This window comes from Lycium barbarum, chromosome 3 (genome assembly GCF_019175385.1).
Source record: "Lycium barbarum isolate Lr01 chromosome 3, ASM1917538v2, whole genome shotgun sequence".
NCBI lineage: Eukaryota > Viridiplantae > Streptophyta > Magnoliopsida > Solanales > Solanaceae > Lycium > Lycium barbarum.
In genome coordinates, this window is record NC_083339.1 from 118,815,909 (window position 1) to 118,829,195 (window position 13,287).

The 13,287-nt window shown below is 35.3% G+C and overlaps 1 protein-coding gene across 1 annotated transcript; it reads right to left on the reverse strand.

The window, feature by feature from the left end:
• Positions 1-359: 359 nt before the first annotated feature.
• LOC132634058 (probable WRKY transcription factor 41) lies at positions 360-2,039 on the reverse strand. Its single transcript, XM_060350373.1, has 3 exons — positions 1,517-2,039; positions 1,272-1,403; positions 360-1,184 (listed from the first exon to the last, which is right to left on the reverse strand). Exons 1-3 carry the CDS (start codon positions 1,888-1,890, stop codon positions 602-604), a joined length of 1,089 nt encoding a protein of 362 aa, XP_060206356.1. The 5' UTR covers positions 1,891-2,039; the 3' UTR covers positions 360-601.
• Positions 2,040-13,287: the final 11,248 nt, after the last annotated feature.

Consider the following 13,287-nt stretch of genomic DNA (forward strand, 5'->3'; position numbering starts at 1 on the left):
AGAACGAGAGATTCTAATTAATCTTCACTATTGATAATGATAATAAAAGTGCATATGGAAACAAATGCAGGGGCGATTTTAAGCCCTATTTTTGAAGCACGTGATCACATAGTCTTGTCGTAAAAATAGGTATTTTATGTATATATTTTTTAAAATTAGTATAATACTACCTACTGGAACATATACTACAAAAGACTAAATGGTGCACTTGGTTGAAGGTTGAGTTATTTACCTAGGAGACTAGGGATCAATTCGCGCTTAATGCATTTTTTTTAGTGGTAAACCCATGCTCCAGACGTGTAAACACGTCTGGTAAGTTTCCTCGAGACGTCAACGTCATCCCCATAAAGAAGCGGGAATAAAGATAAAAGATGTTACAAAGCTTCCATTAGATATAAGATTAATTCAGAAAGTACAACATAAGGATGACCACATGAAACCAAAACAAATACAATACACATCAAAGTCCTAATTAATGCTTCGTTCCTAATAACAAATAGTGCAAAATTGTCCCTGATTCAGCTTCACCAGTTCGTAAAGTCCCTGATCTTAACGGTTAACTGCAGCTCTTCATCTTGGTTAAGTTAATTTATGTGGTAGATTAGGAAGAGAATCCCTGATAATCATATGGGAAGTTAGATTCATATCCCATTGAGTTAAATTGGCAGTCTGCATCATTTTGCTTCCCTCCAAAACTGTTCATTTGAGAAGTACCTGCAGACATATTCAAGGAAGGGGGGAAACTCTCCACAAAGTTGTTGTTTGGAATTATAGAAGAATTAGGCACATAGCTGTAATTTTGATGATCAGTGTTAACGTGGGACGACGATGAAGGGAAATTATTAAACGAGGGAATATATGGCGCATCGTTAGGATCATGATGAGTATTGAAGTTGAAATCATCTGTGGAGATACTGAGGTTTTTCTGAAAATTCAAGAGAATTTCCTGTGGATTTTGATGTAGTTCATGATTTCCTAAGTTTGGTTCTTGATTTTGAGGTATTATTACAGCCAAAGGTGCTGGTGCTGGATTCACATTGTTGACACTTGGACCAGCACCTTGATTGCAAGTGTGCCTTCCTCGATAAGTGACTTCAAAAATGTTGGGATCTTCATCGGATCTTTGAACTTGCTTCGTGGCTAAACAACCTTGGACATGTCGTAGCGTGCATCTGTAATAACCTCTGCATTTAACAACCAAATTTTTTGTAAAAAAAGAAGTTGCTAGACAAATGCAAGTATATAGTATAATTCATGTTTTAATGTTATACCTTGGATGTTTGGCACCAAGAATATCTTTCTGGCCATATTTTCTCCAACTAAAACCATCATCAAGAGACCCTTCAATTGGTGCCCCAGGATGAATTTGAACTTGCTTTGTCCACCGTGGTGTACTGCTCTTTCTGCGACATTATAAACGTAGACATATCAGTACTAGTGAATAAAGTCAGTGACCAAACGTCAAATTAATTCATGTATACATATAATTTATGAGAACAGAAAAAAGATAATAAACCTGTTGCGTGTTGTAGGATCCTTGGGTTCAAGGTCACGATCAGAATCTTCACTATGAGGAGGACTTGTAGTGAATGATGGCGGAGATTCAGACCTTCCAAAAATGGGAAGTGCAGGGGAATTGGAATGTGCTAGTAGTGAATTAGAATTGTCTCCAATAGTACTATTGTATTGGAGCAAGGACAAAGCCGTGTCAAATTTGGACTGGATGTTGTGAAGCAAGAATTCCCGAGCAGTTTCGGGTGAAGCAGAGGAATTATTATAGTTAGGAGCATTGAGATGGAGCTGGAGCTGCTGAACGAGGTCCCTTCCTTGAGTTAATTCACTTACAAGTCTATTAAGCTCACCATTATTATCAGCTCCGTAGTTGTCCATTTGAGAAATTAACTCTAGATTTTACGTAAAATACAAGACAAAAAAGCTGCAGTGGGAGACAGAGTATATAGGAGTAATGAAAATATAAAAGTTAATTGTTGAACCATACAAGAACTGTTACTTGTTGTAAGTTGCTAGCTTGTATTTTTGAATGCAGAAAATAGGAGGAAAAGGAAGAGATATATAAAGGGAAGGTGATGAAGGAAAATAGAATGATAACAAGGATGGGAGAAAGTTTGACTGCAGAATAGTTTCCTTGGACCAGTCTTCGGTCAACGGAATTGTAGTATAAGTAAGCTAGTCTAATTGCTGACCATTTCAAACTAATTAACCTGACCATCTATTTATTTTTAAGTTTCAACTCAAAATCCAATTTAAACCCTCCACGGAGGAAGTGGGGGTTTCGCGCCGGGGGGGGGGGGGGGGGGCAGGTTGGTCTTTGATATTACAACGTTGGGGCAACAAACATGGACTGGATCGAATGAATGATGAGGAGTGAGAATGAGAGGTTTGGAGGTCAAAAATATTGAGAAAAATGGGATGAACCAAAAATGAAGACCAAAGAATCTTCAAACCTTCTGCCGCGTTTACTGTTCCTCTTAGTTTTTAGCTAACGAGTACCAACAGTTGCAGTGAAATTGAAACAACAACTAATATATGTAGTGTGTAATTAGGCTCATGCCATCTGTTCCTAACGTACGATGTTTTTCATAATATATGTTCTATATATATTTTAGAAAATCGTTGTCTAAATCACTTTCAATATTGGACCGGCCACATGTGAATTATATTGTAAAAGATGGACGATATGACATGAATATAATTCTTCGTTATATTTTTAAGCCTTTAAAGGTGGACAATTGAGATTGAGTAATTGTTTGCAATTTTATTTGTAAAGAAAAACAATATAATGCAGGTTCATTTTAAGTGATCGATAGTCATTGCTTTACATTTTGGTAGAAAAATATATTCAAATTTTCACTATTCAGACAACCAACCACTAAAAGGTTAATTTAATCAAGGACCCAGCTAAAAAGGAAAAATTAAGAGCCTGTTTGGATGAGCTTATGTCTATAAGTTGTTTGCAGCTTATAAGTTAAAAAAAATAAGTTGGGTAGTCTAACTTATTTTTTTTGGCTTATAAGCTGTTTTTAGCTTATAAGCTACTTTAGATCAGCTAAGTCAAATGGGTCCAATTATTTTTTTGAGCTTATTTTAAGCACAAAATGACTTTAAGCTAGCCGGCTAAACACTCAAAAAAGCTGAAAACAGCTTATAAGCAACTTATAAGTCAATCCAAATGGGCTCTAAAATTGATGCCTGACGTAGATTAATCAAGCCCTAGACTTAATTAATTTTTTACGTCGATGTTTTGATATATATACTAATAATGGTGCTCAACATGCATGGACGGTCTTCTTCGCTAATTAGTTACTAATATAATGTTCATCATGGAATTTAGTAATATTTCCTGCTAATGCAACATCTGCGTTTCTTGTTAGCATAAGCAGAAACACTGCAAGTATATACACACTCAACAGCCAACACTTTCCCTTTTTGTTTTGTTTTTTCTTTTGCTGGCGTTGACCATTCAAGGTATATTCTTGACTATTGACTCTACTTTGAGCTAGATCTCCATTTCTTATTAGATGGTGGACTCTGAAAAGTAGTGAAGGAGTTAAACGTTAATGCTTTTGATTCTTAAGGTTGAAGTTACAAGGCTAAATACCTAAATAGGCCCTTTAACTTGACATAATTTTTAAGTTAGACACTTTAACTTAATTGGTGACCAGATAGACACCTCAACTTGGTAGAAATGTATCACTTAAACACACTAGTCCTACATGACATATCACGCACTCTTTTGTTCAATGTAGGCGCGTGAGTCAAAGTTAGAGAACTGCTGAGTCAGCTCTTCTATCAACAAAAAATTTTTATAACCCAAATTTACCCTCATCTTCCTCAAATTCATCTTCACCATTGTTAAAAGAAAAGCCTTGGCGGCATAAAACTCTCTTCTCCATCTCTAAAAAGCACAATTACAACTAAAGTTCCATACTAATTCCTGTTTTTATATTATTTTTTTCACACATTCTCTTTTATCCCATGATCTTCATACTCGTTTGAAACAAAATGAAGCAAATAAAGGCCAAATTATTAGTAGGAAGCTTTGACAGTTTAATAAACAGAGTCAGGTTTAAAATGTTAAAGACTCAAACTTCAGGCTTAGAGGGATTTTGTAAATTCCCTTTTTAACGTTTCAACCAAGACAATACCATTAATCTTAAAATTTGCATTGATTTCCTACTTAGTAAAAAAAATGCAGGTTCATAAAACTAGAAAAATTAGACAAAACGTAACCTGTTTACTTTTAGGCCTTCATCTATCAGTTAAAGAAAACCTATACTTGTCTCTGGGTTAAGTGAGAGTGGGACATGGGCGGTGGTAAGGGAGAAGGAAGAGAGATGAAGGGAACCATTGGAGAAAAAGAGTATAATAATTGACTGCTATAACTTATATGTGAATTTGCAGAAGCAAATAATGGAGAATGAAGGCAAAGTTTGATTGCTTCTTTTGGAACGAAGAAGAAGATCAAAGGGGGTTGTGCTGGAGATTTTCTTTATTCCACGTGTCTCTATCTTATTCGTTCTTTGACACATCATCAGCAAGTGATGCACACGCACTTGGTTTTACTTACTTGTGTGTTTAAAAGATACATTTCTACCAAGTTGAGGTGTCTATCTGGTTACCAATTAAGTTAAAGTGTCTAACTTAAAAATTGTGTCAAGTTAAAGGGCCTATCTAGGTATTTAGCCAAGTTACAATTATAACTTCAATCCTCTCCAATATTTTGATTTTTTATCATGCACATTGAAGCTTCCTTCTCGGACTGAATTCAAGTATTACATATAAACAACGGGCAGAATCTAATATTCAAGAAGTTTTAAGGAAAAAATATATACATGTTGTGTTGTTTTTTAACAAAAAAGGACCAACTAGCTATTTATAAAAGGAAATCTCCATGTGAGGTCCGCTATATTAGATGAGTAAACTTACTCTAATTGTAGTATTTAATGACTTCAAACACTATAATATGTCTTCTATTAAGGTCATAAGCTGCTGGTTCATGCATGTACTTAATACATCCTACTTAATTCTCAACATAAGCTGTTTGAGATGGTATGGTAATTAATGGATCTTTCTGTCTCTCATATATAGCCATCGTGCTCCTGCAATATATATATATATATATGTATAAGAGGCGAATAATTGAAATACACACTCCCCTGTACCAATTCATGAGGCGATGCTTGACTGCGCATGTAGTTTAAGTAATTAAGAAAGTAATTTTCTTGAAACTAATGATCTAAAATAAGTTATAGACATTTGCATTGCTACAAATCATTTCATTAAGGATAAATAGAAAGGAAGTACCACATAAACTGAGATGGATGGAGTATATATGACACGGAAATACACACATAACGACTAGGCTATCAAAAACAAAACGCATGTGTACATAGTCATACATATACGTGAATGCAACACACACAAATTATCAGATACTTTGAAATAATTTCTTTACTCTTTCCTTATTAATCATTTCCCCTCTTTTCTTCTACTGGTTTGACTTAGGCATTTGCGTTGAATAACTTTAAAATAAGTTGCTAAACATTGTCCCAAACTTGCGCTAGTCCAAAGTTACCCTTATTTTAAACTTACGGTCTTTAATTTGATCTTGAGCTATTTAATTAGTTTCTTAATCCTTTTCATTTCATTAGATATTATCGTAATTATATAATTAACAGTAACTCCTCTATCCACTAGCAAATTAAAGAATTTGAGAAGAAATAACTAGAGTATTTAAATGGTTATGTGTATTAATTATGTATATTCTTATAATTGCTTGAGTCTTTGATCCTTCTTTACTTAATATCGTGTAGTCAAGAAAACCATAGGTAATATATTGACGTTGTGCATGTCTAGTCCAACTGCTTTAGCTAGAGTGTACTGAAAACATGACAGAATTAGCTTTAACGCCATTTGTCATATGCCAATGAATTGTAAATAATATACGGACTAGCTATTTTAGCAAAGTATAGTTACGTGAGACAAATAAACATAGTACGTTTGAGGACTATGAGTTGGAGTCCGAAGCCTAAAGGGTATAAAAATACACGGTATAAATCAAAAGGGGATGACCAAAAATTTATATACCAAAAGGGGTATAACGTGGACTGATCCACGTTATACCCCAATTTTTTTTTTAACTTGTCAGACGAAACACCGAAAAATAAATAAAAAAATATTTTAAATGTATAACGTGGACTGATCCACGTTATACAAAATATATTGTATAACGTGGATCAGTCCACGTTATAACAATATATACTGTCCACGCCTCTCACATTTGTTGCCCTAAAATTTTCAGCTAAAGTCTCCGCCTCTTCCTCCATTAAAAACTTACAGAACCTCTCCATCCATCTCCTTCTCCTTTTCCTTCTCCTCCATTTTTTTTTAAACCTTGCATTACAGTCTAATTTTTGGAGAAACTTCTTCATCTTTATCTATTGTTGCTATTTAAATTAAGGTATTTTTTCTAACTCATATAATATTGTATATTTATAGTAGATGTAGATATGTATTTGTCTTATATATCTTAATTGTTATTTTTTATTTGTATTATTTTAATACGTATAAGATATATGTTTGTGTTATTTGTGTTATTTTAATTTGAATATTTTAATACGTATAAGATATATGTTTGTGTTATTTGTGTTATTTTAATTTGAACTTAAGATATGATTGTTAGAAGCATTATTCTATAAAAGATCCGATTTGTTTAGTAGCACTTTTGAAGAAATTTGTTGTTATGTTACTGTTATTTTTGTGGATTGTTATATAAAAGATCTGAATAACTAATTGTTTTTCATTGTACCTTTAATGTGATATTTATATAGCCAGAAAAGTGAAACTTAATTGATGCCTTAGTAGCCCAAAAAAAATATACTTAAAATGTCATGATAATGCTTTATTATATGGGACCTAAGTCTAAGTGGGTGGACAATTATTTTGTCTATACCTTATAGGTATTAATGTGGTCCACTATCAGTGGTTTCTAAATAAGGCGTATGGAAGTTGGCTTTATCTAATCAGTGCATATTTGTTCTGCTAAAATTGAAATAATATATATATATTTTAATAGTAAGTTACTCCAAATAGCTTGATCTGGACTTCATTTTTTTTTATCTAAGGTATGGAGTTTCCACGGGTATGCGTACATCCGGGGCCAGAAGTGTACGATGTGTTAACACTCCAGGAGAAGCATCGATCACAAGCTGTGTGGGATGGTGCCGTGAGAGGACCGACCGGATGCCTGTTTCCTCGCCGCGCGGATACTGAATTTTGGAAGCACGTGAGGCGTCATCCTTTTCATCCTCGCATCCTTGACTACTTTGGCCTGTGTGGATTTAGGGGAGTAGTAGAGGTAAGATGTGTATCATATGATTGGGCAGTCATCACTGCACTTATAGAGAGATGGCGTCCTGAGACGCACACCTTTCATCTGCGTACAGGTGAGGCGGCCATCACATTACAAGATATTGAGGTCATGTTTGGCTTGGTTGTTGATGGTAATCCCTTGAATGATCTTAATGCTAGAAATATAGGTATTGTTGGGTGGCAACAATTGATCCATGAGCTTACTGGTTGGGCACCCGGTCTGGATTGTTTTAATGGTGTTAGTAGGTTAGAAGTACATAAATTAATTGAATATATTAGAGGCTTAGATGACATTACAGATCAGACCCCAGAAATTGATGTGCAACAGCGGGTTAGGTTGTACTTGTTATGGCTTTGTGGCGGCACGATATTTCCGAATAAGTCCGGTGACTTACTTAATTTAGACTATTTGCTTGACATGCGTGACCTTAGAGCAATGAGTAGACAAGCTTGGGGAGCGGCTGCATTGTCATATTTGTATACTTGTTTATGCCGCGCTTCGTTGAGGAAAGCCAAGGATGTGTGTGGATTCATTTCCTTATTGCAGGTACGTGACCTTTAAAATTATATAATTTTATTTGGTTGTCCTATTTGATAGTTATAAGGTTTTTATGTATTTATTTTTAATTTTTAATATAGGTTTGGGCTTGGGAGCAAATTATACAGATGCAGCCACCACCCAGGGCCCTTCAGCCACACACGGCTCTTGCACGAAAGTGGACTCATCGTAAAGCTCGCGAAAATGAGGCACGTGTTGTGCTACCCATATGTAGGGATGTATTCGGCAACCTAACAGATGGTCAGGTATTTTATCATAATTATGGTTATTAATGGCGTTTTGATATAATAGTTACGCTTATGTGTAATTTATTTATTTTATTATCATGTAATTTTATGTTCTTTCTATCGTAGTTTGTGTGGCAGCCTTATTCAGAGGCCATCATTAATGGACTCCCTGAGTGGTGTCGGCGTGAACGAGTTATTTGGATGGCGCAGGTTCCCCTTATTTGTGGGATCTATCGAGAGTGGCACATGGTAGACCGCGTTCTCAGACAGTTCGGTAGGAAGCAACATATTCCAGGACTATATGCTGAGATTGATCCTTTTCATTACAAACGTGACAAGCGGTATGCTATAACAGTGGAGGATCAACAAAATTTTACACAAACGGACTTTTTGTGGGAAAATCATCTTGAAAGGGTAATTCTGGCCGAGCATGAAACTCAAGACCCAGAGTCATTATCAGAGTATTTTTGTTGGTATCGACGTCACTCGCGCACTTTCATAGGAAATCCTGCGCATAAAGTGGATAGAGGATACCAACACATGGCAGGCAGGCATGAGGCACTAGTACGTACATTACATTCCATTAGATGTTTGATGTCTTTATATGTGTCTTAGACCACTATCAAATCTTGCAAATTTTTTTTAGGCTTTAGGACATCAAGAATCGTACAGGTTGGCTCAGCAGACTATCCATGATCCAACCAAATCTAATGAAGTGAAGGAAATAGCAGAGATGTTTAGCCACATTAATACAGAGTCCATGGCTGCTGCCTCTCTGGGGACGATGTTGAGTTTCGCTCCCAATTATACACCACCGGCAGAGTATGTTAGCCGCCTACTGTGCAAGTGCCTCGTCATCAACGACCTAATGTACCAAGACCTGCGGCGCGTGGTAGAGGACGCCAATCAGGTAACAAAAGGGGTCGAGGTCCCGTGGATCACCAGTTGGTTGATGAGGAAGAGGTTCATTTTGATCAAGATATGCCCAGCTCAACGATGCCTGCAGCTGATGATGCATATTACCCAATAATAGATTTTATGTCCAGCTCAATGACGTCTGCTCCCGAGGTTCAATCACCAGCGGTAATCAGAAGTGAGGGGCCTTTTCAGGCATTCGCATCGTCTGAGCTTTGAGTCCTGGACGTGGTTCCTTGTGTTGTTGTGGAGACATATTGTTCGTGAGAGACAAGGAATTGGACTTATTTTTTACCGTCATCAGGGCATCTTGCAATGTGTCCAAACACATGATTGGTTACAACCACCATCCACACACCATAGGTTTTGCGTTCGGCATTTGAAAAGCAACTTCAATAAAAAGTTCCTCAGCAGTGACCTTGAGAAGCTAATGTGGTTGGCGGCTACAGAGCACCAGAAGAAGAAGTATAAAATGAGGATGGAACAAATCAAAATAATGTCACCTCCACCGTATCTGTGGTTAAAAGCTCTTCCGGAGGAGAAATGGACATTGCATAAGGACAACGGTCATAGGTGGGGGGGCTATGACAACGAGTGTCTCCGAGTCTTACAACGGTTTATTGAAGAAAGCTCGTGGATTGCCCGTTACTGCCATGGTCCGTAATACGTTTAAAAATCTTGTTGATCGGTTTGTTGAGAGAAGCACCCTTGCTGATTTGTTGATTGCGGATAAAAAGTTTTGGCCGCGCGCTGTTGAAAAGAAGTTTGATGAATACTGGGAAAGGTCCCTAAAGCATACTGACATGTAGCAATACAATGCAACTGAAGGGATCTTTGAGATTCTGACATTTGCACACGAAGGTAAGGGCGGAAATATCCATAAAGTCTCTGCCGAAGGGAAAAAGTGTTCGGGTGGAAAGTGGAGAAACTACCATATGTCATGTTCACATGAAATTAAATTTTGTGATATCCGCGGAATTCAACCAAAGACCTATGTTAGCAAGTACTACAGTTGCAGGTTTTACAAGCAAACGTACAGTGAAAATTTTTCACCGTTGGGTGATGAGGCATATTGGTCACCTTCTCCCTTCAGTTTAATTGCAAACACTGAATACGAGCGAACTTCATGAGCGCGGATTACAATTAAAAGGAGGAATGAAATGGATATAGCTCCTGCTCATATGGCTAAAAAGTGTAGTACGTGCAAGCAAACAGGTCATAACAAGAATCGCTGCCCCGACAGAAATCAGTAGTTGTTGTTGCTTGTTGGTTTTTAAGTTTTTTCTTAAGTTGTACGATTGTTGTTTTCTTATGTAATTTTCCAAGAATATATAACATGTCTTGTGCCATTTAATAGTTAGTATATAATTTAACATTTACTATTCAGTTAATGTGTGACGTTTATTTAACTTATATTTTATTTTTTATTTTTGTTCGCATATATAATACATTTAATTATTGCATGTGTTAAAATATTTATTTTAGTTAATCGCTGAAATTAACTATATGCTTTAAAAATTAAAAAAATCAATAATTTTTTTTTATTAAAAACACAACCGAATATGATTTAAATAGAGGCAACATCTTACTAAGTATTTGTAAAACGGTGGAAAAAAATTAATATTGTTATAACGTGGACTGATCCACGTTATACAAAATATATTGTATAACATGAATCAGTCCACGTTATACATTTAAAATTTTTTATTTTTTTATTTTTTGGTGTTTCGTCTGACAAGTTAAAAAAAAGATTGTCGTGTATTTTTATACCCTTTAGGCTCTGGAGTTTTATTCTTACAAGTTATCTCTAACATAAATGACAAAAATTACATGTAGTAAAGATCATATGCTAAAATTTAGAATGCTCAAAACAAAAGAGTTAAAGACGATTTGACAAAAATTCGACTTAACTAAAAAAAATTCCATGTGTAACATGGTCTTCGAATCTTGACCCGACTCTGGCCGAGGAGAATGACTAATTAGGCGATGTCGTTTTTATGGACTATCATGAATGATATAATTCAATTTAATGTAATACACCTCTCTCTGTATTTTTATTTATAAGGTACTCTCTCTATCCATTTTCACTTGTCCAAAATACTAAAAATAGATGTCCACTTTTACTTGTCCAATTTGAAAAATCAAGAGATAATTTATCATTTCATACTTATTTTACCTTTATCATTAATTATTGGGTTGAAAACTTCAAGAAATTGTTAGTGACGGCACAACTTTAAAAGTATGTTTGATTGATTTCAATTATTTAGATAATTTATAATAATTAGGAGTAATATAAAAAATTGTCATTTTATTTATTGTTCTGATCCTTAAGTGGTGTGCCAAACCAAACATGGACAAGTTAAAATGGACGGAGGGAGTAATTAATTAATTGATAAGTTTACTATCACCCTTTGAATATAACAAATTCAATATTTTGGTAAATACATTGAGAAATTATTATAGTTAATAATAATGAAAAATTAGGAACTAAGTAATAAATTATTTCTTGATAATTTTCCAAACTGAACAAGTAAAACGACAACAACAACAACAACAACAACAACCCAGTGAAATCCCACAACGTGGGGTCTGGGAAGGGTAGAGTGTACGCAGACCTTACTCCTACCAAGGTAGGACGGCTGTTTCCGAAAGACCCTCGGCTCAATAAAAGCATAGAAAGAGGTCAGATAATGCTAAGAAATTCAAAGCGATATGGAAATGCAAATAACAAAAGCGACACAGATAAAATAGAATAATCAAAGTACAAGAAATAACAAATAATAGCAGAAATCGGAGCACAAGAAATTATACTGCGATAATGCGCTTACTAATGTGGGAGGATAACGAGACTATCTACTAGCCTTCTACCCTAATGTGGGTCCTCCAAACCCTCCTATCTAAGGTCATGTCCTCGCTAAGCTGTAACTGCGCCATGTCCTGTCTAATCACCTCTCCCCAATATTTCTTCGGCCTACCCCTACCTCTTCTGAAACCATCCATGGCCATCCTCTCACACCTACGCACTGGGGCATTCGTGTCTCTCCTCTTCACATGCCCAAACCATCTTAGTATCGTTTCCCGCATCTTGTCTTCCACTGAGGCCACTCCCACCTTGTCTTGAATAGCCTCATTCCTAATCCTGTCACTCCTGGTGTGCCCATACATCCATCTCAACATTCTCATCTCGGCAACTTTCATCTTTTGAACGTGAGAGATCTTAACTGGCCAACACTCCGCTCCATACAACATAATCGGTCTAACCATCACTTTGTAGAACTTGCCCTTAAGTTGTGATGACACCTTCTTGTCACATAACACTCCGGAAGCGAGCCTTCATTTCATCCACCCTTCCCTAATACGATGTGTGAACAGGTAAAAGTGGACATTTATTTTTAGTATAATGAACAAGTGAAAGTGAATGAGAGAGTATTAAAAAAGAAAAGAGAAAGGCTTTCACTTTCCTAAAAAAGTATATTCTAGATAAAGTACATTTCATTATTATTATTATTATACTACTAATAAGGAGTAAATATCTTAAAAAGTCACTCAACTTTGAGAAATTATTTAGCAAAGTCATTGAACTTTGCTACATATCAATAAAATCATTCAACTTTGTCCTTTACTCTCATAAAATCACTCAACTAAATATGTCATCAAAAAATATGACATGACAATATTAATTAATTTTTTAATATCATATAGACATTGACCCCACAAATTAAAAAAAATCATATTTTAATACCTCAACATCCACCTACCATTTAAAACTCATTTTCTTTGTTGTTTCTACCTTATGTTTATGTGTGCTCTTATTCTTTTTCTTGAAATTATTTTATTTATTTATTTATTTATTGCACTGTCCTTCTTTTTAGCTTCTACAATCTTTCTTTTCGTCTCTACTTTCTTATCTTTCTACTTTGTTCACGTATATTTATTTAATGGATAAGACTTACTCATACAAGATATTTGCACCAAATCAATATGTATGAATTTTATTATAATTAAGAAATAGATAAAATAAAAATATATATTAATTAATTATAATTAAAAAAATTATAGAAACACGTGAATGTTATTATTGGTGTGGCTGAAAAGAGGCCACAGAGGACCGGTTGGACCCTTTCCTTTTGTAAGCAACAATAACTTCTTCTTTTTTAACCAAAAAAAAAAACAATTTTTTGGGTTAATATACGT